We start from the raw sequence: 26,550 nt of genomic DNA on the forward strand, positions 1-26,550 counted from the left end.
AGCGCAACTCTGCATTGTATATCGACATTGATGGCGTTATAGATAGAATGCGCTTGGCCAAGGAGTTCACAACATTGCCATCCGGAGGTATAACGGACCAACACACAAACTCTGTGTAACCATGAACTTTTATAGTCTGGTTAATACAGTTTAGTGAGAACAACTCACAAACGCGGATGGCAAAAACAATAACAAAGGCCTGAGTGACGTCATCTTCGAACTATCTATATACTACATTGTCGTGTCCATTACCTCACATTGCAACACCATTTTTTTGTTTTTAAAAGCAATATATATATATATATATATATATATATATATATATATATATATATATATATATATATATATATATATATATATATATATAATATATATACAAGAGATATATAGAGAGAGAGACAGAATAGAGAGAAGATAGAGAGAGAGATAGAGAGAGAGAAAGAGAGATAGAGATAGAGAGAAGATAGAGAGAAGAGAGAAGAAGAGAAGAGAGAGAGACAGAGAGATAGAGATAGAGAGAGAGAAAGAGAAGAGAAGAGAATAGAGAGAGAGACAGAAGAGAGAGAGAAGATAGAATAAGGAGAGAGAAGAGAAGGACAGAGAGAGATAGAGATAGAGAGAGAGAGACAGATAGATAGATAGATAGAGAGAGAGAAAGAGAGAGAGAAAGAGAGAGAGAAAGAAGAAGAGAGAAGAGAAAGAAAGAGAAAGAAAGAAGAGAGAGAGAGAGAGAGAGAGAGAGAGAGAGAGAGAGAGAGAGAGAGAGAGAGAGAGAGAGAGAGAGAGAGAGAGAGAGAGAGAGTTTCAGCGGCATGGAGTAAATCTTGCATGCTTGGCAATATTTCAATTTGACTTTTGGAATTCCACCCTTTTTGAGGCATTGAAGAAAACAAAAACAAAAACAAAAACAACATAAATAAAAATAGAACATTTCTAATATTTATCGTTGCTAGATAATTATCACACTCGTGTGCTATTCGTCTCTTCAGCGATGCTATCTTCCGACAGAGATTCTGTTTGACTTAGAGGCGCAACCACTCGTTGGAGATTTGGGGACGAGAATATCGTCACGTGGGAAGAATCTGGGGTTGATTTGTTGCTGCTTTTGATGTTGTCCTCCCTGCTCTCTTCTGTTGTTGTTGATGTTTGTTTCCTTGGAAGTAAGGCAGACGTTGATTTGGATCGTGGGAAAGCAGCCTCTTCTCCGTTGACCACCAGGTTGTTGGTGGAAGTGCGAAGCAAAGACGGACTAGAAAGTCTGTTTAACGAGTTTTTACGGCAACCTCTCTCCGATTCTGAACTTTCTAGAGGTTTGCCTCGTCTCGTGACGTCACAATAGGGGTTTAGTGATGCGACAATGATGTTCTCGCTCGATCCTTTTGGAATTTTTGTGTCGGAGGCGGGAATGGGTGAAATGTTGTTGTTATTGTAACCAGTAGTGATCAGTTTGGAAGAGGGCGGGGCTGGGCTACACGTTTGATTAGGGGGTGACGGGACTAAAGGAATCGATTCTTTTTGCTGCCCGCCTTTATCTTTCGAGATTTCGCTTTGACTCGGTGTTCGCTGGCCTAAAGTTTCTACGTATCTGTATGGCAAGCTCTCGTCTCGGCAAGACGGGTCTAGAATAAGACTACCCGATGCTATCAATTGTGAGTCTTGCGTTGGCGAATGTTCTCTGGATTGAGATGGGACGCCTATTGCAACGACTGTCTCATCTTTTGACGTCCGTTTTCCGAAACGTTCGCGATTCAATTCGGGGCTTACTCTATCTCGGCCGAGAGATGCTGCCTTTGTGCAATGTCCAAATGCGGCGTCACACGGTTCTAGCTGGGTGAGATGGTAGTAGTCGTGGGTGAACGGGGCGTGGACTGTTGCTGAATTCACCGAGCTCATCGATGACGATGACGCAGATGCATAAGGTCGAGGCACGTGAAGTGAGTTACAGTCTACATTGTCAGAGTGTGAGCGGGATATTCGATGGCGGTTGTTCGTAATATTATTATTGTTATTATTGTTGTTGTTGTTGTAGTTACAATCACTGCTGTGTCTGTTGTAGAGGCTGTTGTGTCTGCAGTTGTCGTAGAGGATCGTGTTGCTGTTGTTGCTGCAGTTGCTGCTGAAGGAAAAGTGTCTGTCTCTAGCGGGAAGGAGAGGAGAGAGGCTGGAAGGACGTGGCGGGGATTTCCCTCGTAACAAAGGGGGAGATGGGGTCGCCCGGCGTATCGAGCTGGGCGAGGACGCCCGATCACCCGTGAACTGAGGCGGATCCGATGTGGAAATGCTTCTGGTAGAACCTCCGTGAGGATCGTTTTGGGGTATCACAGTTGAAGTGGAAGTCGTGCTGGCGACGAAGGCTGAGTTGGGGTCGTGTTTGAGGCAGTTAGTATTACTTATAGAGTTGCTATCTGTTGGGATATTTTCGGGTAACGAGGATTCACGGGTAAGGTTGTCGTCAGTGACAATTGTGCTGGTATCACAGTGAGTTTGGTTTGGTGTCGAGACACCTTCATGGTGAGGATGAGAATGGTTGTGATGGTTGTTGTGAGATGGATGATGATGGTGGGGGTGGTGATGATCGTGGTGGTGGGGGTGGGAACAAGGATAAGGGTGACCGGGACAAGCTTGTTGTGATGATGATGACGATGGGCTGACTACATTTGAAGCAGGAGGTTTTTCAGCAGTATTATTATTATCGTTATTATTATCACAATTATTGGATTGTGCGGTTTTATCACAAGTCTCTCCACTCGTACATTGGTTGATTATTATACAGTGTTTATTATTAGGATTACTACAACCTCCACCTCCACCACCACCACCACAACTACTAATACCACTACCACCACTACAACTAGACGGTGGGTTGTTCGAGGCTTGTGCCGGGGAAGATGGGACTGGATTAAATATAAGTCTTGGGCTTGTCAAATGATTAGGTGTGCCACTGCTATTTCTAGGGGTCGAATTCGCACTTCCTTGAAAAGGACTCAGAAACTGCTGTTGCTGCTGCTGCTGCTGTTCAATATTGGTGCTGTTTCTATTCTGAAACACAACAGTCCCTCCTCCCGAAGCTTGCTGTGAATGCTGAAGGTGGTGTTGATGTTGGAGATGCTGAGCGGGCAACCAATGCTCGGGTGCTGGGGAATTTGACTGCCCGCTTGAGAGTTCTCTAGCATCTCCTACAGTTGATTGGCTGAAATAAAAACTGGGCTGTCCGTATAGATTGGACCCGTGGTGAGACGGGGATTGGTTGTAGTAGGAAGGCTGGAGACTGTGGCTGGAGAGGTACATGGGATTTGGGGATTGGGACACCAGCCGAAGGAGACTGTCCACGTTTCTGGAGATGGAAGACAGGTCTTCGTGGAGGTCGTCCAAGCGACGTTCTAAGCCGATCACAGTATCTCTGGTGCCTTCCAGCTCCATCTGGAGTGTGTGCACCATCACTTGTTCTATGGAACGCTCCGTTGACACTGCAGGAAAGTGAATAATATTATGAAAGATGTTAACTCACTCAATCCTAGAGATTTTTTGCTACTTTTCAAAATTGTAAAAAAATTGATTAAAATGGGCATTACATAGAGAGTTTTATTCAACTACAATTAACATGCTATAATTATAACCATATTCTTTGAAAATAGCCAATAATTTGTCTCAGATAAAATATAATAAATATGCATGGGGTAAAAGTAACCCGAGTAAAAAACGGATATATTTGGTGTTATGGTTGAGTGAGTTAAGCGTGGCAAGCTTTCGGGTGAGTGACAATGACCGGAAGGAACAATCTGATATAGGATTGTACCCGACATGAATTACGTACTAATTTTTAGCTCAAAATGATGGTCACCGATAATTTGAGAGTGTTTTATAATAATTATAATTGGGCTTTTATATAGGGAAATATCCACTAAATGTGCTCAAAGCGCTTTACAGGGAGTCCCTGACCAAGAGCAACACGTCACATGTAGAACGAGACATGACACCTCTTAGGCGATACTACAATTTTTCAGACATAGACAACGCTGTTAACGCTGTTCTTCTTCTTCTTCTTCTTCTTCTTCTTCTTCTTCTTCTTCTTCTTCTTCTTCTGATGATGATGATGATGATGATGATGATGACGACGATGATGATGATGATTACGATGATGATACGCTTTTATTAATAAATACCTGAGTTGAGAGTAGGGAGAGTGCGACAGGCCCTCAGCTTTTCGCCCCGCGCGGCACGTCGGTGGGCCAAACGTTGAGCCCCACTCACTTGGGTCCGCCGCAAGGCCAGCGACGCAGCAAGGGGCGTGATCTTCGGTCTCGGCGGCGTAGGTGTGGGCGGGCTGAGCAAATTGGGCGTGGTCACGGGTGTTGTTGGAAGGGGGGCGGCCAATGCAGCCTCCTCTCTGGAAGATGGAAATGGTTGAAATATAATCAGTCAAAAGTTTTAAAAAAAAAAAGAAAAAAATATGACTAAAAACAAAACAAAACAAAATGAGAAATGAAAGAAAATAGAATTATATCTATTAAAAAAAAAACAAAAAAACAAAAACAAAACAGACTATGGTCTTGTGGTATGACACTCGCTTTCGGATCGGAAGGACTCGGCGCATAGTTGAGTCCTTGGAAAAAGACTCATTATTTACATTCTCTCACCGTACTCAGGTGTAAAATGAGTACCTGGTCGTTAACAGCGTTGTCTCTGTCGGGGAAAAATAAAATGTAATATCGTCTATAAGGCGCCATGTCTCGTCCTAGAACGGGCCATGACACCTGTTAGGCAATATTACATTTTTATCGGACAGAACAACGCTGTTAACAGCCTGGTACTCATTTTACACCTGAATACGTTGAGAGAATTTGAGTAAATAGCCTTTCCCAAGGACTCAACTATGCGTCGAGCGAGGCTAGAACCCAGGAGGTTCCGGTCCGAAAGCGAGTGTCATACCACTAGACCAAATAGCCACACAATAACTATACACAACAGTATTAAGTTCTTTATAAATTAAACAAATATTTTTCTTGAAATTTTGTGATGCACAAAAATAACACATCGAATATGTAAAAAAATTTGACAATTTTCCTGTAATTGGTAACCAGAGGGTAAAAACAATAAAACACACAACAACAAAAAAAAAAAAAAAAAAAAAAAAAAAAAAAAAAAAAAACAAAAAAAAAAACAAAAAAAAAAAAAAACACACACACACACAAAAAAACACACACACAAAAAAACAAAACAAAAAAAAAACGAATTAATGAGTCATTAAGATTTTGTAGGAAAATGACATTTCCCTGATATAATATCTCTAAATATAAATAAAAATAAATGAAATAAAATTCCCTTTATTCATCCCATAGGGGAAATTAATTAATCTTGAGGATCTATTATTCCAAGGGCAGACTGGAATAACCCAGGCAATGCAGCGCCGCAAATTGAGCTAGGGCGACGAGGTGACTTGCTCAAGGCCACACAGTGCAGCGCAGCAGCGGAGGGTGATCGAACAGTACATTTTGGGTGGGTACGAAGCAAAGACCGTACCGCTGAGCCACGCTGCCCCTTTATAATATGTTGCTGAAAAGTGAAAAGTCAATACTTAAATTTAAAATCTAATTATTTATTTACTAGCTATGCATATGTGACCTATCACCTCAAAACGGTATTAAGTCAGGTTGGTTAAGATGTTGAAAATTGAATTTATAGCCAGAAATATCAGACTTGTGTTGAGTTTATGTTTTATTGAGGAGAATGGATACCATGTTTTAGGGTGCGAATGCCAACAATTTATATTTTTGACCAGTTTAACATTAAATTCGGCTTTTAAGCATCTGGTTTCGTCCGACATAATACCGTTTGAGACGATGGGTCACAAATTGTTGCGATTTGGTTCTATCTTTCTTTTTCTCTTTGTGTGTGTGTGTGTGTGTATTTGTGTGTGTGTGTGTGTTCTTATCACACATTTGACACACACACATATCAATGATTGCTAATAAGGTCAGGCTATATGTTAACGATGGCTACGGTTAAACTGAGGCTCAATGAGAAGACTGCCTATTGGAGATATTGTAACATTGTAATTTCCTACAAATAATAATAATTAAATAGAACACAAGCTTAATCCCAACATAATAGGCTTCAACAGTCGTGACGTCACTTCCCTCGTAATGACGCATAGTAACTTAGCAACTGGTTCTAAACTATCGGAACACTGGCGGACACCTTCATGAAATACTTCTCCGACGAGCATAAAAGTGTATCCAGAGGAGAAAAACATTATAAATCTGATCAGGTTTTGACTTTTATACATTCTGTGTGAAAAAAAAGTTCTAGCCAGCATGACGATTAAAAAGTACCGATTTTCTTTGTTTAGGACCAAGCTGCTGGTTGCTGGGCGGACGTGACATCAGACTATTGAATCCTCCAAAACAATATGGTGGATTCATGCAGCATGCAGATAATGTAATACAACTACAATGTAGAGAATATTGGACCACAGGAATAGGATAGCTGCTGTTGAGTTAACCAAATAATCTATGCTATTGCTTTTGCTGCCAGCATTGGTCATGTCCGACATGTACATATATACAGGTCTGACATCCGAACCCACTTATAGGGCCTGAATGAAAATTGTTGTAATAGACCATGATTTGCGACATTTTTTTTTCAAATTATTTCAATTACAACATGAATAAGACCATAAGGAATTGGGTTATCAGACCTGTCAGGACATGTCCCGATAAGAAGAAACATTGGGTAGCGACTGTGTGTAGTTCATGGCATTACGTTAGAAGTTCGTAATGGTAGCGAGCGGCTACAAAAATTTGTCGCCCAGGATCCGATCTAACGCCTGCCAATTCTGCATTAGTGGGATTGTTCGTAGCCATCGTTAACTTATAGCCTGACACTGACCAAAAAATGACGTCACTAGGGCCAGTTGAATGGAAGATACCAAGCCAAAGTGCTAAGTATTCTGAGGTAATTTGAAAAAAAAAGAAACAAAAAAAAAATAAATAAATAAACAAAAATAAAACAAACATACAAAAAACAAAAAAAAGCCAAATTAAAAATTTTGACAGGAAACTCGTCCTTAAAATATATATCGATGAAAACAAAATATTGTCAAAATATCTCTAACCTGGGACTTCCCAGCATCGATATTTGAAGGACGAGTTTTCTGGTCAAAATTTTAACTACGCATTATTCCAGAGAACGGAGTATATTATATATATATATATATATATATATATATATATATATATATATATATATATATATTATATATATATATATATATATATTCTATTGACAGATGTTCTGTCTGGGTGGGGATCCTGACCTCTGATAGTGGGCAGGGAGGTACATACTGTGTCTTCTATCTCCTTATATCTGTTTTCCAACATGCTTCCTGTCTTTGTCTTGGAATGAGATTACTTGGTTTTGTCCTGGCCCTGGCCAGAGTTCTAGCTGGGAGGGAAACAGTCAAATGCATAGTTATTGTTTTGGGAGATGATATTTATTTCCTTGTAAATCATCTCTCTGTTATGTATTATCATATTTGTTATTTTGAATTTATAATGTAAGCATTTGAGTGTATTCCTCTTTGTTGGATTTTGTTCTTGTGTCCGGATGAGACTTATAGGTGGTCTCAAACTAAGTACTTTGATAGTGTGCTCTTAGAATCTACATCTCTATATATAAATATATATATATATATATATATATATATATATATATATATATATATATATATAATATGTATGAATTTATACACACACACACACACACACATATATATATATATATATATATATATATATATATATATATATGTGTGTGTGTGTGTGTGTGTGTTTTAATTATGAAATCAAATACATTCAGGATACAAATCCAACTTCTAAAGTAAGCAATGAACTAGATCTATTGTTAGCTTCTAAATCTTGAGTATTTCAAAACAGATACCAATGTGTTATGTATGCACATGAAAAAGTCCAATCAATGCAAGGCGAGGACCATCAACCACCACACGTTAACATAAGAGGTCGAGATTGTCCGAACTCAGAGCGGACAAACACACGAGCGATCCGTTAACCCCCTCCTTACGTGGCTTTGTAAAGTTATGGCCTGACACTGACCAAAAAATGACGTCAAAATGCCAGTCTTTGGCCACAAAAGAAAACAAATCGTGAGTTGTATTCAATAGTTCAACCAATGAAATAACTTGTTTCCATGAGCTCTACTAACGACAACTCACTAGTCGGTGCAAAAACCAAATAATGACGTCAAACTGCCAGTCCTTTTGGGTTTCAGTACTGAGTTTGCGCCAACGGGTCCCGTTAGAGATAGACGACGATTGGGATTGTTTGGAAGCTTTAACCCTTTGCCCACTAGTCATTATGACATCCGAAATGCTATCGCCTTATACATCTACGCCAGAATAGAAATAGAGGGTGGAGCCTACCATGATATAACATTTTATGGATCCCTAATTTCATCATATCAGTTCTGTCCACTGACAGGTGGGTGGATATCGCTTTCAAGAACTTATGTCCTTATATGAAATCCTGAGTTTTTGACCAATCAACGGATTGCTCTTTTGATAGCTTGCTTGTCAACTTGAGTCAGCTCAGCCCTTGATTTATGTAAAGGCATCACATGCGGTATATGTTGTGTAACTTCAAAGACCACGGTTGACCGAAAGCGATGAATGGAAGCCCTACTGTGGCGTAGAGAACGAGGTCTTGTATGTATAGTTACGTCATATCTCAACGCTCGTGAATTCTTAGTACGGCTGGACTCACAATCAAAACTCGAAATCTGTGTTTTAAACTCTTGAATCAATCGAATTACATCAGTGCGTTCGTCTCATTGAGAAATGAAAAACGATATATAAATCAAGAACATCGACCGGAAAATAAGGAAATTATCATAAAATTATAAAATTTGAGAAAGCTATTTTCAAAATCAAATATATTACAAAAAAGGTTATTTCTCGACCGATTTTTATGAGACAAAGACAATTTTTCTCCACTTTTCAAGCTGATTCCAACAATGAGGTTTTCAAATTTATCGCGATAAGATTATTTGTCATTATTTTTTTTAATACCCAATTGACTGCTCAGGAAATGAATACGTAATCCTTGGCGGCTAGCGAGTAGGTGTTAAATTTTGCTTACCCTTTCCCACGCAGACGCACACACACACACACACACACACACACACACACAGACTGAACACACAATGTATGTCTTTCACTTCTGGCCAAAGTTGCCTTATTACAACTTAGACTCGAATGATAACAGCGAGTAGGGTGTCAGATTAAACTTCAGTTTTAAAAGTCAAATTCAATTCACACCGTAATAAATCATAATAATGATCATTCTTGATATATTAGAGCATTAAAATATTTAATTCACATTACCATAAATATATTTTAAATATATGTATTTTGTAATTATTTTAGCGACGATACGAACCCCTTTTAATCGTCGAGCCGAACGATAGGATGCTAGACGACGATAAGTCTGTGTGTGTGTGTGTGTGTGTGTGCGTGCGTCTACGTGGGAAAGGGTAAGCAAAATTTAACACCTACTCGCTAGCCGCCAAGGATTACGTATTCATTTCCTGAGCAGTCAATTGGGTATAAAAAAAAAATAATGACAAATAATCTTATCGCGATAAATTTGAAAACCTCATTGTTGGAATCAGCTTGAAAAGTGGAGAAAAATTGTCTTTGTCTCATAAAAATCGGTCTAGAAATAACCTTTTTTGTAATAGATTTGATTTTGAAAACAGCTTTCTCAAATTTTATAATTTTATGATAATTTCCTTGTTTTCCGGTCGATGTTCTTGATTTATATATCGTTTTTCATTTCTCAATGAGACGAACGCACTGATGTAACTCGATTGATTCAAGAGTTTAAAACACATATTGTGTTTTGATTGTGAGTCCAGCCGTACTAAGAATTCACGAGCGTTGAGATATGACGTAACTATACATACAAGACCTCGTTCTCCACGCCACAGTAGGGCTTCCATTCATCGCTTTCTGTCAAACGTGGTCTTTGAAGTTACACAACATATACCGCCTGTGATGCCTGTACATAAATCAAGGGTTGAGCTGACTCATTTTGACAAGCGAGCTATCAAAAGAGCAATCGTTGATTGGTCAAAAACTCAGAAATTCATATAAGGACACAAGTTCTGGAAAGCGATACCCACCCACCTGTCAGTGGACAGAACTGATATGACGAAATTAGGGCTCCATAAAATGTTATATCATGGTAGGCTCCACCCTCTATTTCTGTTCTGGCGTAGATGTAGAAGGCGATAGCATTTCGGATGTCATAATGACTAGTGGGCAAAGGGTTAAAGCTTCCAAACAATCCCAATCGTCGTCTATCTCTAATCGGCCCCGTTAGAGCCCCGATGCGCAATCTGTCTAGTATCAGGCTATAACATAACGATGGCTACGCTCCTTACCACCCATAGGAAAATCGTCACATTTTGTAACGATGCAGCCAAAACGTTTGTCATTCTCATTTCTTTTGTACATCATAATATTTGAACCAAAATGTTTGCTATCAATAGAATGAAGTTGACGTCACTCTGGTCTTTGTTATTGTTTTTTGTTGTTTTTGTTTTTTTTTTTTTTGTTTTTTTTTTGTTTTGCCATCCGCGTTTATGAGTAATTCTCATTTAACTGTATTATCCAGACTATAAAAGTTCATGGTTACACATAGTTCTGTGTGTTGGTCCGTTATACTTCCGGATGGCAATGTTGTGAGCTTCTTAGGCAAGCGCATACTATCTACAGTTAAAGTATATTAACATTGTGTTGAAGAGCTCGGTTAAGCAAAACAAAATTGTATCTAGATATAGCAAGACCTAACAGATTTCGTGTTTGAGTGAAATAAATATATTTTTGTGTAGGTTGTGTGTGACGTTTTTCCGGGAAAATCCGGAAAATGGCCGGTAAGGAGAGAGTTAATTATTGCTATAACTTGTTTAAGCCAGATGTCCATTTTTTTCTCTCACAGAAAAATCTACAGCAAGCAATTGTTTCATAAAAGGAATGACCCAAACATTCAAATAAATGCTATTAATAATAATAATAATAATAATAATAATAATAATAATAATAATAATAATAATAATAATAATGATAATAATAATAATAATAATAATAATAATAATAAATAATAATAATAATAATAATAATAATAATAATAATAATAATAATAATAATAATAATAATAATAATAATAAAAGCTTTTCTATCGGGCACAAACCCACAAAATTTGCTAAAAGCCTTTGCAAAAGTCAATTGGTTGATAAGCAATAGCTAAAATATCTATGCATAAAACTTAATATGAGCCAACATTTCGTTTAAAATCCAATTGAATATACGGAGCAAAAACAAACAAACAAACAAACAAACAAACGAGATTCTAAAAAATCTGAAATAACAAACATGACCAGGAACAAAAATCTAGTATTTCTCAGATTATTTCCAAGCGCTAAAAAATTTCTAAAAGGCGTCTAGCTATAAATTGAACTAAATAAAAAAAAATTAGTAAAAATGGTAATCTATATAATATTGTAACTTTAACATTATGATTATCATGAATATTCATTTAATCGCAAATCGGATAATCATCATGCAGAATTTGAAAGGGCAAAGATTAAATTGAATAAAAAATGTGTAGATAAGCAATTTAAAAAAAGGAATATAAAAATTTCAAAACGTTTAAACAATAATGATCATGCAAATTGCATTATCAAAAATATCCACCCCCATAATGAAAATGAAAGTAGATGTCAGACTCTATGGTTTTAAGGATTTCGGAAGTGTTATTTAATCCTTGTGGGTTGTCAAATGTTTGATTTTTAAAGTTCATTTCAATTCCATGGACACCAATTTTTATCTCCTAAAATTACGATTCTTTAAATTTTCAACTCCGTGAACACCAATGTTTATCTCCTAAAAATTGCGACTGTTTAAATTTTCAAGTTGGCAGGGTTGCATGGACGAATACATAAATTTTCCACAAAACCCAATTAAGTCTATTAGAATATATTTTGATTATAATAAACAAATAGATAAATATATAAATCAATAAATATTTTAAAAAAAACTTAAGTAAATAAATAAATAGATAAAAATGAATGAATAATAAAAAATAGAAAAAGATAAATATATCAATCAATAAATTAAAATAACAAAAAAAAAAAACAACAACTGAAGTAAATAAAGAAATAGATAAAAAATGAATAAATGATAAACAAATAGATAAATATGTCTGTCAATCAATAAATTAAAAAAAAAAACTTAAGTAATTTAAATAAAGAGATTAAAAAATGAATAAATTATATGCAATTATTTTTTTTTAGATGTGACTTTGATTGTAAATTTGCACATGTCGTGCTTCTACCACGTGTCCATGATACGATGGAAAGATGTGTGCATGACATGCTGCCCTTGCAACGTAGGGAAGGTGAAGGTCATAAAATTTTCCAAATACAACACCAAACTTTGTTCTTTTTTTTTCTTTTTTGTGTGTGCAAAAGCTATCAGTATGCAGGTCAATCCGTCCAGAGAATGGGGACTTGTAGAAAGAGGCCTTCAATGTTGAGTTATAATGTGAAAGGCCCCGTTGATTGATTGGACGAACTGACCTGAATCCAGATGGCCTTGCTTTGGGTTTGTTGGTTCATGCTGTAAAGGTCAAAGGCACTGTGAATTGCTTTAAATCTTGGAAAAAGAATACCATCGAAATGTTAAAACAAAACAGGACACAACGATTTCAGCCCGCTTATAAAATAAAATTGTGAATTAAAAAAAAAAGAAGGAATTTGATATTATGTACGATTAATTAAACACCGAAAAAATAGAGGGATAATGATATATATATATATATATATATATATATATATATATATATATATATATATATATATATATATATAAAACCACAAAAGGATTACATGGTATATAATATATAATGATATATCAAATATACAAAAGATATTTTTAAAAAAGGGTTCAGAATATAAAGGGTATAAATATAAATGATGACAAATAATAAATGTGCACAGGAATATACCTGTTCTTCCTAGCCTTATTTATCCATTGTTTTAATTTATTTTGGTGCTTGGCCAGGCGAAGGCTGTACAGGAGCGGCAGGTAAATGAGAGAATTGGGACTCAACACTTCAAACTCATATCAATAACATTAATTAGTAATATTAATATCAACAGCAATCATAAAACATTAGAAAAGTTACTTTCTAATCATTAATTAATTCGCATGGAATTCTCTTTAAATATGTAGAAAAGTTACTTTCCAATCATTAATTAATTCGCAGGGAATTCACTTTAATAATACGTAGAAAAGTTACTTTCCAATCATTAATTAATTGGCAAGGAATTATTTTTAATTTATATAGAAAAGTTACTTTCCAATCATTAATTAATTCGCAAGGAATTCTCTTTAATAATATGGAGAAAAGTTACTTTTCAATCATTAATTAATTCGCAAGGAATTCTCTTCAATAATATGTAGCAAAGTTACTTTCCAATCATTAATTAATTGGCAAGGAATTCTTTTTAATATGTAGAAAAGTTACTTTCCAATAATTAATTAATTAATTCGCAAGGAATTCTCTTTAATATTATAAGTGAATTGAGAAATCTTTACATTTTGTTTTGACTCCAACTTACCAAGAATGAACTTTCTTTCTCTTGAAAATATCCATACATAATAATATCTAAATTAATCATAATCTTTTTGTATAATGTACGGCTTTAGAATAGAGATAAAATTATCATAAGTTTACAATAAAAGGCTTCAAAAGTCACTTCCCTCGTAATGACGCATCATAATTTAGCAACTGGTTCTCGACTATCGGAACAATGGCGATCGCCCTTATAAAATATTTCTCCAACGAGCATAAAAGTGTATCCACATGAAAAAAAAAAAAAACCATTATAAATCTGATCATGTTTCGACTTTTATACATTCTGATCACATGACATTTGAAAAAAGTTCTAGCCAGTATGAAGAATAAAAGGTACCGATTGTCTTTGTTTAGAACCAAGCTGCTCGTTGCTTGGCGGACGTGACCTCAGACTACTGAACCCTGTTGTCCTATGCACTATATAAAACATCGTAAATATTCGTTTTGTCTGTTTAATTCTTGGGTTACGATAGTCATTTTCCCAATAAAATTATCAATGAAAAATAATCGCCTTTTTCAAGTTGAATACACTGCTATTTAAATATTCAATCTTTTTTTTTCATGATTGGATAAAAAAATGACTTAGTCATTTTCCTAATCAAAGTGTATTTTTTTTTAAAAATCTATTCTAACGCCTTATCCTAGGATTGAAATCTTTGTGTCAGGATATTGTTATTTGTGGATGTGTTGGTGAAAAAAGATAAATTTTTATTCGAAAATATCTAGCAGTTACACACACTCACACACACACACACACACACACACCCACACCCACACACAAACACATTGTCATATAATAATAATAATAATAATATTAGTTACAGTGTTCATTTTTGAAAGATGTAAATACAGAAAGGAGAAAAAATAATCTTAAAAAAAACACGTCTTGAAGAGCGGCTATTGTAAATTACTGTCAGAGATTAGATAAAGATAGTTAGTGTAGACTTCAGTGTGGAGGATATCTGGAGAGAAATATGAAACAGGGAAGCACCAAAAGGAGGAAACGTCATTAAAGACCCAACCAAAAGAGTGCCTGCATTCAATAACGCCAGGAAATCCTGGATTTCCTCAAACCGCCTCTTAACTGGACATGGCAGAACTGCATCAAATATGTGCAGATGGAAACTTGGAAACAGTGATACCAGCCAGAAATGTCAGGCAGCCTCAGAGACCAGCGATCACATCGTCCTCCACTGTCCAGTCACTAAACTTGAAGGTGGCTACGAAACCATCCTTAGGGCGGAGAAGACTTTAGAAGCTGGGTTGACGAAATCCATTTGGAGGTGTAGCCATACGCTTCTACTACTACTAGTGTAGATATTGTGAACTTGAAATAATACATGTTTTAGTGTTCAGAATTGTTATCTGCAATCTACAAAAACTAAGTAGTTTTGTAATTAAAACATATTATTTTTATGCATGCCACGTCTCTAAACGAATTTCCATTTTTTTGGATGAATAAAATATATTATTATTATTATTATTTATTATTATTATTATTATTATTATTATTATTATTATTATTATTATTATTATTATTATTATTATTATTATTATTATTATTATTATTATTATTATTATTATTATTATTATTATTATTATTATTATTATTATATTAATTTGTATTTTTTTTTAATTAAAAAAAATAATTATTTTTTTTTCTAATGATTAATTTCACTCTAAAACATTTAAATATGACATGGAAGTGCCAAAGGGACACAACTAAACGTCAGAGATAGAGTAATTCGATAGTACACAAAGAAAGGAGTGGGTCAAAGACTTGGTTCTTTATGTTGGTAATATTACATTTTTAACATTATTTTAATTCGTAACGAACAGCTCTTTCCTTATAAATATTCTGGGTGGACATTTCTAAATATTACACAAAATCTAATGAGAGCCTATTTAATTTGGGATACGAAAAGAATCGTTTGACAATGCGAAAATAACTTTAAAGATTTTTTTTTAAAGGAATAGTTTAATTGCATAACTTAAAGTCTGATACTGTATACACTGACAAGAGGGAAAAATTTAAAAGAAAATTTAGAACTTTATATTCACGTGCATTTGGAAAGTATCTAGATATATAAAGAGACAAAGTTAACGCTAATGGAAATTTTATTATAGGGAATGAGATTAGCGGCAGAGTAGCGTCCCTTGATTGGACGTCACCGGGGGAGAAGTTATTTGTAAACAAACCAACTACAAGCCAAGCGCTCCAAATAAAAAAAAAATAATATTCACATTTCTGTTCAAAAATGCATATCATAATCAACGTTATGTATTTTTGTACAGAAATGTGAATAATAATTTTTTTTATTTGGAGCGCTTGGCTTGTAGTTGGTTTGTTTACAAATAACTTCTCCACCGGTGACGTCCAATCAAGGGACGCTACTCTTCCGCTCATCTCATTCCCTATAGGCAAAAAGCGTTGTTTGTTTCCGTTCACGTATTTTCCATTTATACTACAGATTTCATTTCTGTGTGTCGTTAAAAAAAAATATGGCCCCCAAAGGCACGTTTAAAAAAAAAACAAAAAAAAACTTACATTAGATTTTATGTCGTCAGCTTCTAATAGAGCCACAAACTATTCATTTGTCGTGTTTAATTTTATAAAATATCTTTTAGTCCATTTGCGTGCCCTAATCTAAACTTTGCATTTGGTAAACCGACGTGTACATAGCTATATATAGTATCTTCATTGACACACTTGCTTACTTTTCGCAACACATGCCTTACAACGTAATCCGTGTGTTATGATAAACAATTAGAAAGAAGTCTGGAGAAATAAATAAATCTCTTGTAACGTTTACACAATATTTGAAGTAAACAAAGACTTTTTTCCAATATTGTGACACGTCAATTTTATGTTGCATGACGTCACACGTCGCAAGAGATTGTAATATTCCAATAGCCTTCAACAGTCGTGACGTCACTTCCCTCGTAATGACTCATAGTAACTTAGCAACTGGTTCTAAACTATCGGAACAATAGCTGATGCCCTTATGAAACACTTCTACAACGAGCATAAACGTGTATCCAGAGGAGAAAAACATTATAAATCTGATCATGTTTTGACTAATATATTCTGATTACATGACGTGAAAAAGTTCTAGCCAGCATGAAGAATAAAAAGTACCAATTTTCTTTGTTTAGAACCAAGCTGCTCGTTACTGGGCGACGTGACAGAGGACTATTGAATCCTATTACTGATTAGTGTGTTACTGGCAAGACGCGTTGCGTTGTACGTTGTACGGCTTGTTTTGCTCAAGGTGTGTAGTATTGAAATAGGCTATAAATAGAACAACATTTGGGTTCAAGTTTGACTTTGAGTGTATTCATTATTCGGCTGTGCAGATAGTAATAATATCAATGTGATTTATATGACACACCCAAGCCACACACACCCTCACAACAATGAGATGAATGACACACTGCAAGGAATTATACACATTACAAACACAAATACAAACATAATATCCAATGCGCTATAATAATATTATGCGACTTGCCATGTCGTAAGTCGTACACATCTGTAAGCAACTACACTTATCATTCCTTATTCAAAACCAAAATTAATAATCATTAGCATTTATGCGACCCATCGTCTCGAAACGGTATTATGTCGGGTTGAACACGATGTTATATTATAAAGTCAAACTTTATTTAAACTGGCCAAAAATTGGAATGATCGTTAATTGGCACAATAAAATATGGTATTCATTCTCCTCAATAAAACATTTTAAAAAACTCAACGCAAGTCTGATATTATTTCTGGCTTTAAATTCTATTTTCAGCATCTTTTAATAATCCCGACATAATACTACTGTTTTGAGGCGATGGGTAACATGTTACAAAAAGGGAACAATAGGCTTGACATCAAATTGTCATCTCTTCCGGTTCAAAACTCCTTTTCTGTGTAATGACACGCGTGGTGTGTTATCATCTATCAACGGTCTCGCCAAGAAATAAGCCGACAATGAGCCGGATAGTTTCTCTAGAGTCAAAATTCACTTGAACCCTCTCCTTACCAAAAACCATAGGAGAATCGTCACGTTTGTTACGATGAAATCAACCATTATCTCATTCTAGTTTCTTCTTTATATAATAACAGTAATAATAATAATAATAATAATAATAATAATAATAATAATAATAATAATAATAATAATAATAATAATAATAATAATAATAATAATAATAATAATAATAATAATAATAATGCACATTTATATTGCGCAACCTATCCCCCTGGTTGGAGGCTCTGGGCGCATAAAAATATCACAAAATTTACAGAAAAGTTTTTGTTACAACTATAAAAAAAACATGACATCGTGTTGATAGTTGTAGAGCTCATTTTGATGAATATAATAATATTATGTATAGAATAGAATGTACGTGTTGCTTTTCTGTTTGAGTGAGGAATTTCTATTTTTGTGTTGGGTTGGCTTGGCCTGATGGTGCAGGGAACATTCTGGAAATGGCTGGTAAGGAGGGAGTTAAATCGTGGCCTTCGTAAACTTATGGTCTGACACTGACCAAAAAATGACGTCAAAATGCCAGTATTTGGCCACAAAAGAAAACAAATCGTGAGTTGTATTCAATAGTTCAACCAATGGAATCACTTGTTTCCTTGAGCTCTACTAACGACAACTCACTAGGCGGTGCAAAAACCAAATAATGACGTCAAACTGCCAGTCCTTTTGAATTTCAGTGTCAGAAAATATCATAACAATGGCTACGGTTAAATCGGGCAATGTGGTGACATTTCTACATGCAGATTGCACCGACCATGTTATAAGAATTTCAAGCAGTCAGCTAAAATAAAATTACTGACAAATTGGGAGTTAAAAAGCCGGAAGAAGTATGATGTTAACCCTCTCCTTACCAGCTACTTTCAGGATTTTCCCCAAAATTTCACACCCAACTAACACAAAAAATAGATTTTTTTATCACTCAAACACAATAGCAGTAAAATTCTTGCGATACGTAATTTCTTTAGCAAAACATGCTCTACAATACAATGTTAATTTTCTTTAAAATTTAATGATGTACAAAAGAAACTTGAATAAGAAAAAGGTTGATTGTATCGTAACGAATGTGACGATTTTCCTAGAGTTTGTAAGGAGAGGGCTAAATAAGTAGTATGATGCCCTCAGGCTATTGTTCCCTATTTCATTCTAAATATAATACTATCACTTATCGATTCTACTTGTAACTTCAACTAACAAACTAAAATAATATCACAGTAATAAACTGACTATTCGTAAAAAAAAAAAAAAAAAATTTATAAAGGTTTTAACGTTTGATTGAAGAGTTATAGATAGTATGCAGATGACGTCACTCAGGCCTTTGTTATTGTTTTTGCCATCCGCGTTTGTGAGTTGTTCTCTCTAAACTGTATTAACCAGACTATAAAAGTTCATGGTTACACAGAGTTTGTGTGTTGGTCCGTTATACTTCCGGATGGCAATGTTGTGAACTCCTTGGCCATCGCATTCTATCTATAGAGTTATGCATGATCGTATTGTATTGTTATAGACAGATTAAATGAATATATTATTTCATCAATACTAAATAATTTTATGATTTTTCAAAGCACTGGTCGCATTTTCTTTTTTGATTATGATTTAAATATGATAAAACAAGAAATTAAAGGTATTATCATAATTTTCTTCCATTGATGCTTAGCAAAAGTTTTGTTTTTAAAACTTTGAAATAAAAAATGTCCATAATATTCAATTTCATAAACTTACCCTAAGGCAGCTGCAATATGTCCGTTGGGCAATCTCCCCCGACTGGCTAGCCAATCGCTGCTCGTCATACTGGGTTGCTCGCCACGCCCTCCAGCCGCTAACTGGGTCAGCAGTGGAGACGACTGGGATTGCGTTCCTTTCGGTTCTTCGTCTTCGTCGTCCTCGTGTAGCAGCTGCCCCTGGCTGGCGGCCACCAAGCGATGCTGCCTTCGGAGGTGGGAAATGTCTCTTGGACTAGGGAGGGTGAGGTGATGCGGCTGCTGCTGCTGTTCGTTTTCTTTGGAGTTCGTCTTTCTATCGTCGTCATCTTCCTCTTCATCTTCGGATATCGACGGGAGAGTGATGACGGGAGCTGCCGTGGAAGATTCGTCCTGGAAGAAAGAAAAGTGTAACTATCTAAAGCAAGCCTTCAATAGATGTTTCAAAACATCGCAGAAAACTGAGCTTTAACTCACTCAACCCTAACACCGACCGTATCCGTAGTACAGGGAATGAGATTAGCGGAAGAGTAGCGTCCCTTGATTGGACGTCACCGGGGGAGAAGTTATTTGTAAACAAACCAACTACAAGCCAAGCGCTCCAAATAAAAATAAAAAAAAAAAAAAAAAAAAAAATATATATATATATATATATATATATATATATATATATATATATATATATATATATATATATATATATATATATATATATTATTCATATTTATGTACAAAAATGCATATCATAATCAACGTTATGCATTTTTGTACAGAAATATGAATAATAAATTTTGTATTGGAGCGCTTGGCTTGTAGTTGGTTTGTTTACAAATACCTTCTCCACCGGTGACGTCCAATCAAGGGACGCTACTCTTCCGCTAATCTCATTCCCTATACCTGGGTTTACTTTTACCCCATGCCTATTTATTTATTACATTTTTCTGAGAAAAATCATAGGCGTAGTATCAAAGCTACTGTTTTTAATTTTTACATGTTAATGGTAGTTGAATAAAAATGTCGATGTACATTCTTATTTGTGACCCTTCGCCTCAAAACGGTATTAAGTCGGGTTGGTTAAGAATTTGATAATTGAATTTATAGCCAGAAATATCAGACTTGTGTTGCGTTTGTATGTTTTATTGAGGAGAATGGAAACCATATTTTAGGGTGCGAATGCCAACAATTTATATTTTTGACCAGTTTAACATTAAATTCGGCTGTTAAGTATCTGGTTCGTTCCGACATTATACCGTTTTGAGACCATAGGTCACATTTTCAATACATTTTTTTTCCAATTTTGAAAAGTAGCAAAAATCTCTAGGATTGAGTGAGTTCACCGTCTCCTTACCGGCTAGTTTCAGGATATATTCCCCAAAACTATACATCTATACAACATAAAAATAGATTTGTCATACTCCAACAGAAGATTAACAGCTACATTCTATGCATAATAATATTGGTCAGCAAAATGATCTATACAATGTATTGTCACGTTTTTAAGGCTATGATAAACAAATTTTCTTCAAAGTTTATGAGAAACGAGAATAATTAGATGAGAAAGTTTTTGGTTGCATCGTAACGAATGTGACGATTTTTCTGTAGTTGGTAAGGAAAGGTTTAATGCCTAGTATGCTTGGTTCATGTTAAGGGATATACCTATGCCTACGCCAAAAACTGACCATCTGGTTTTCATGACTGTTATGTGAGTTTTCGCATATTATTTTTTGTTTTGTTTTTGCTTTTAAGGATTTCACGGCGCTTGCGATACACATTAAGGTCATATCAGCGCCAGTAACAAAAAGGGAAGAAAATGGGATAATATAAAAGTTCTAGAATTACAATAAAAGTACACCCAAGAAAAAGTAATACAAAGGAGAATTAGTTCAACAGATATAGATTCCAATAACAAACTATCTGTTATTGCTTTTTTTTTTGTTTTTAAGGGTTTTACGGCACTTGCAACACATTTAGGTCATAGCAGCGACAGTAAAAAGTTGCAGAATTACAATTAAAGTACACCCAAGAAAAGGTAAGACAAAGGGGAATTGGTTCAAATAGGTAACAGATGTAGATTCCAAGAGCACACTATCAATGTACTTAGTTTGAGATCACCTTAAAGTCTCATCCAGACACAAGCACAGGTCCCCACTAAGAAGAATACACTCAAATGTTTCCACATCATATATATGTCAACAAGAGAGAGAGAGAGAGAGAGAGAGAGAGAGAGAGAGAGAGAGAGAGAGAGAGAGAGAGAGAGATACCACAAACGAAATCATTAAAGAAAAGGAAAACTTGGCAGAATCAATCATTCACTCGGAGACGCTTTCATATAGATAGTATGCGTTTGGCTAAGACGCTCACAACATTGCTATCCGGAAGTATAATGGACCAACACACAAAACTGTGTGTAATCGTGAAGTTTATAGTCTGGTTAATACAATTTAGTGAGAATTAGTCATAAACGCGGATGCCAAAAAACAATAACAAAGACTCGAATGACGTCAACTTCATTCTATCTATATATAGTATGCACTTGGCCAAGAAGCTCACAACATTGCCATCCGGAAATACAACAGACCAACACACAAAACTGTGTAATCGTGAAGTTTATAGTCTGGTTAATACAGTTTAGTGAGAACTACTCATAAACGCGGATGGCAAAAAACAATAACAAAGACCCGAATAACGTCAACTTTATTCTATCTATAGTCTGGTTAATACAATCAGTAAGAATTACTCATGAACGCGGATGGCAAAAAAACAAAAAAACAAAACAAAACAAAAAAAAAACAATAACAAAGACCCGAATGACGTCAACTTCATTCTATCTATACTCACATCACTAACGTCCTCGTGACCTTCACGGAGGTTATAGGTCAAATCGTTGGGAAGTTCAGTAGTGAACGTCTCCGCGTAGTCAGGGTAGATAACCAGCGTGTCTATCAAGCCCTTCATCTGAATACACAGCAGCTCGCAATAGGCAAGGGATCTGACGTCACAACCGGAAATAGGCACGGGGTCGTCGAAATCCACGTCCGAACCAAAAATGTCTCCTTTGCCTGGAAAATAAGATAGATGGGATTCGCAAGTTAAAATGAAGCAGGAGGGTGGGGGGGGGGGGGGGGAGAGATAGGGGAAATGCTAATCTGGAGACCCGCCCATAATAATTCTGAATAAGTGTGTGTGTGTGTGTGTGTTGTGTGTGTGTGTGTGAGTGTGTGTGTGTTGTGTGTGTGTGTGTGAGTGTGGAACATTGCCAGACAAAGTTAGAAATAGATAAAAATCAACAAAAAAGTAGTTTTCCTTAAAATTTCAATGGAAAGTCTAGTGTCATGACTTTTCTGCACTATTGGGTACAGAGAGTTCAAAATTCTGCCCTCTTGAGTACAGAGAGTTCAAAACTGCCCTCTTGAGTACAGAGAGTCCAAAACTGCCCTCTTGGGTACAGAGATTTCAAAACTGCCCTATTGGGTACAGAGATTTCAAAACTGCCCTATTGGGTACAGAGAGTCCAAAATGACTTTTATGCCCTCTTGGGTACAGAGAGATCCAAATGACTTTTCTGCCCTCTTGGGTACAGAGAGTTCAAAATTCTGCCCTATTGGGTACAGAGAGATCAAAACTGCCCTCTTGAGTACAGAGAGTTCAAAACTGCCCTCTTGAGTACAGAGAGTTCAAAACTGCCCTCTTGAGTACAGAGAGTTCAAAAACTGCCCTGTTGGGTACAGAGATTTCAAAACTGCCCTATTGGGTACAGAGATTTCAAAACTGCCCTATTGGGTACAGAGAGTTCAAAATGACTTTTCTGTCCTATTGGATACAGAGAATTTAAAATGACTTTTCTGTCCTATTGGGTACAGAGAATTTTAAATGACTTTTCTGTCCTATTGGGTACAGAGAATTTAAAATGACTTTTCTGCCCTATTGGGTACAGAGAGTTCAAAATGACTTTTATGCCCTATTGGGTACAGAGAGTTCAAAATGACTTTTCTGCCCTCTTGGGTACAGAGAGTTCAAAATGACTTTTATGCCCTATTGGGTACAGAGAGTTCAAAATGACTTTTATGCCCTCTTGGGTACAGCCCTATTGGGTACAGACAGTTCAAAATGACTTTTATACCGTATTGGGTACAGAGAGTTCAAAATGACTTTTCTGTCCTCTTGGATACAGAGAGTTCAAAGTGACTTTTATGCCCTCTTGGGTACAGACAGTTCAAAATGACTTTTCTGCCCTCTTGGGTACAGAGAGTTCAAAATTCTGCCCTATTGGGTACAAAGAGTACAAAAGCAGTGAGGATACATCTATTGACGGGAAGGCTGGAGAAGAGAAGGAGGAGGAGAGGAAGGAGGAGGAGGAGGAGGAGGAGGAGGAGGAGGAGGAGGAGGAGGAGGAGGAGGAGGAGGAGGAGGAGGAGGAGGAGGAGGAGGAGGAGAAACGGGAGGTAGAAAATGTTCAACATACCCAAAATAGCCACGACTTGTTCGTCCTTCAAGACTTCCATACTTCCACTGCAGACGTAATACAAACAGTTGATGGCGTCTCCCTGAGGATGGAACAAAGAGGAATGGGGGGGGGGGGGGTGTGACATTTCAATAGGACTGGTCCAACATTCAATTTAAACCCAAACAAAATTATAATTGAGCTTTATATAGATCCACTAAATTTGCTCAAAGCGCTTAACAAAAGGTCATGGTCAACAGCAACATGTATCATATAGAACGGGACATGACGCCTGATAGGCGATATTACACTTTTTCGGACAAAGACAACGCTGTTAACGGCCAGGTACTCATTTTACACCTGAGTACGGTGAGAAAATGTGAGTAAAGAGCCTTTTCAAAGGACTCAACTATGCGCCGAGCGCCAGGCTCGAACCCAGGACCTTCCGATCCGAAAGCGAGTGTCATATCACTAGACCACATAGCCGCACAACAACAACAACAACAACAACAACAACAACAAAATGTAATAAAAAAAGAGAGAAAAAAGAGATTAAAAAAAACAAAACAACCCGGCATATTTTTTAATGAATACCGTCTAAATCATTCAATGTTACGAAATTCACCCATTGGTTGGTGGTTGTTCATTTTTTTTTCTATTCTTGTTCTTTTAATATTTTTTTTTAAAGGGTTTTACGGCGCTTGCAACACATTTAGGTTATATCAGCGCCAGTAAAAAGGAAGGAAATTGGAGAGTAAAAACATTCTAGATGTACAATGTAAGACAAAGGGGAAATAATTCAAATAGGGAACAGATGTAGATTCCAAGAGCACGCGATCAATTTGAGATCACATTAAAGTCTTAACCGTACACCAGCATAAGATCTCACTAAGAGGAACACACTCAACTGTCTACAAATCATATGCTAAAATAAATAAGAATAATAACAGTACATAACAAAGGTATATACATATTATTATAATATTATAGTATGATAATTTATGTGACCCTTCGCCACAAAACGGTATTAAGTCGGGATGGTAAAGATGTTGAAAATTGAATTTATAGCCAGACATATCAGACTTGTGTGGAGTTTGTATGTTTTATTGAGGAGAATGGATACCATATTTTAGGGTGCGAATGCCGACAATTTATATTTTTGACCAGTTTAACATTAAATTCGGCTTTTAAGCATCTGGTTCGTTCCTATATAATACCGTTTTGAGATGATGGGTAACATATGGTATGATATGTTATAATATGATATTATGCTATGACGTGATATGACAAACCTTTCGTAAGATGAACTCCCCGGGGCCACAAACCAGCCTGTCCGTCTGGAGCGCCACAGATTTGAGGCATCCAGGAGGTGCCTGCTGGAAAATGGGCAATGATAGGATCTCCCCGTGAAGGTGAAGGCCGATCTCCCCTCGCATCTCCTCTGGGAAGTCGTTTAGAATCTGTGTAGGATGTTGAATCATTGGATTAGGTACTGTTCTCTTTGCACAAGTTGACATTTGATTTGATTACTTAAAACGTAGTCATTCTTACTTTATTATTTATATTTTCAAACTTTTGCTACACCTCCTCTCCTCTTCCTCCTTTTCTCCCTCCTCTTCCTCCTTCTCCTCCTCCATTTTCTTCTTCTTCTGCTCTTCCTTCCTCTTCTTCTTCTTCTTCTTCTTTTCCTCCTCCTCCACTTCCTTCATTTTTTCCTCCTCCTCCTCTCCTCCATCTTCTTCTTCATCTTCTTCTTTTTCTCCTCCTCCTCCTCCTCTTCCTTCTTCTTCTTCTTCTTCTTCTTCTTCTTCTTCTTCTTCTTCTTCTTCTTCTTCTTCTTCTTCTTCTTCTTCTTCTTCTTCTTCTTCTTCTTCTTCTATCTCTTCCTGTTTCATAATGTATTTTCTTTCTTTAGCTTTCTTTTAAAACTTAAATGTATGTTCCTATCACTTATCACGATGCTGTTACTATTATTATTATTATTATTATTATTATTATTATTATTATTATTATTATTATTATTATTATCATTATTATTATTATTATTATTATTATTATTATTATTATTATTATTATTATTATTATTATTATATTTATTAATATTATTATCATTATTATTATTATTATTATCATTATTATATTATTATTATTATTATTATTATTATTATTATTATTATTATTATTATTATTATTATTATTATTATTATTATTATTATTATTATTATTATAATAATATTATTATTATTATTATTATTATTATTATTATTATTATTATTATTATTATTATTATTATTATTATTATTTATTATTATTATAATTATCATTATTATTATTATTATTATTATTATTATTATTATTATTATTATTATTATTATTAGTGTTGTTGTTGTTGTTGATGACGACGATGTTCCTTCAGTGTTGCTGTAAAGTCTACTTACTTGTCTGACATCAATGCCGTTGTTGATGGACCACATCGCCTGGAAGTAATCGCTCATCCTGTGCTTCAGGGGCTTGGGGAAATGGTGGATCCGAAAGAAGTCTTTGAGGTCCTTGGTCTTGGCGTGGAAGATGGCACGGCGGGCGTACATTCTCTGGATAATGGTGGTCACGTTTCCGAACACCACGGCGTGGGCAATAGCTGTGGATATGGATATTTA

The 26,550-nt window shown here is 35.7% G+C and overlaps 1 protein-coding gene across 1 annotated transcript in view; it reads right to left on the reverse strand.

Moving 5' to 3' along the window:
* Positions 1-963: 963 nt before the first annotated feature.
* LOC144958954 (uncharacterized) overlaps positions 964-26,550 on the reverse strand; it is a 333,886-nt gene continuing 308,299 nt past the window's right edge. Inside the window, exons 13-21 of the mRNA XM_078891251.1 lie at positions 26,332-26,531; positions 25,186-25,353; positions 23,915-23,996; positions 22,291-22,511; positions 19,475-19,845; positions 13,076-13,148; positions 4,167-4,383; positions 2,861-3,470; positions 964-2,749 (exon numbers count right to left, since the gene is read on the reverse strand). Coding sequence (XP_078747377.1) covers positions 964-2,749; positions 2,861-3,470; positions 4,167-4,383; positions 13,076-13,148; positions 19,475-19,845; positions 22,291-22,511; positions 23,915-23,996; positions 25,186-25,353; positions 26,332-26,531 — 3,728 coding nt within the window. The remainder of the gene's footprint in view (positions 2,750-2,860; positions 3,471-4,166; positions 4,384-13,075; positions 13,149-19,474; positions 19,846-22,290; positions 22,512-23,914; positions 23,997-25,185; positions 25,354-26,331; positions 26,532-26,550) is intronic.

This window comes from Berghia stephanieae, chromosome 13 (genome assembly GCF_034508935.2).
Source record: "Berghia stephanieae isolate SIO BIC M18660-M18661 chromosome 13, UCSD_Bste_1.3, whole genome shotgun sequence".
Classification (NCBI taxonomy): domain Eukaryota; kingdom Metazoa; phylum Mollusca; class Gastropoda; order Nudibranchia; family Aeolidiidae; genus Berghia; species Berghia stephanieae.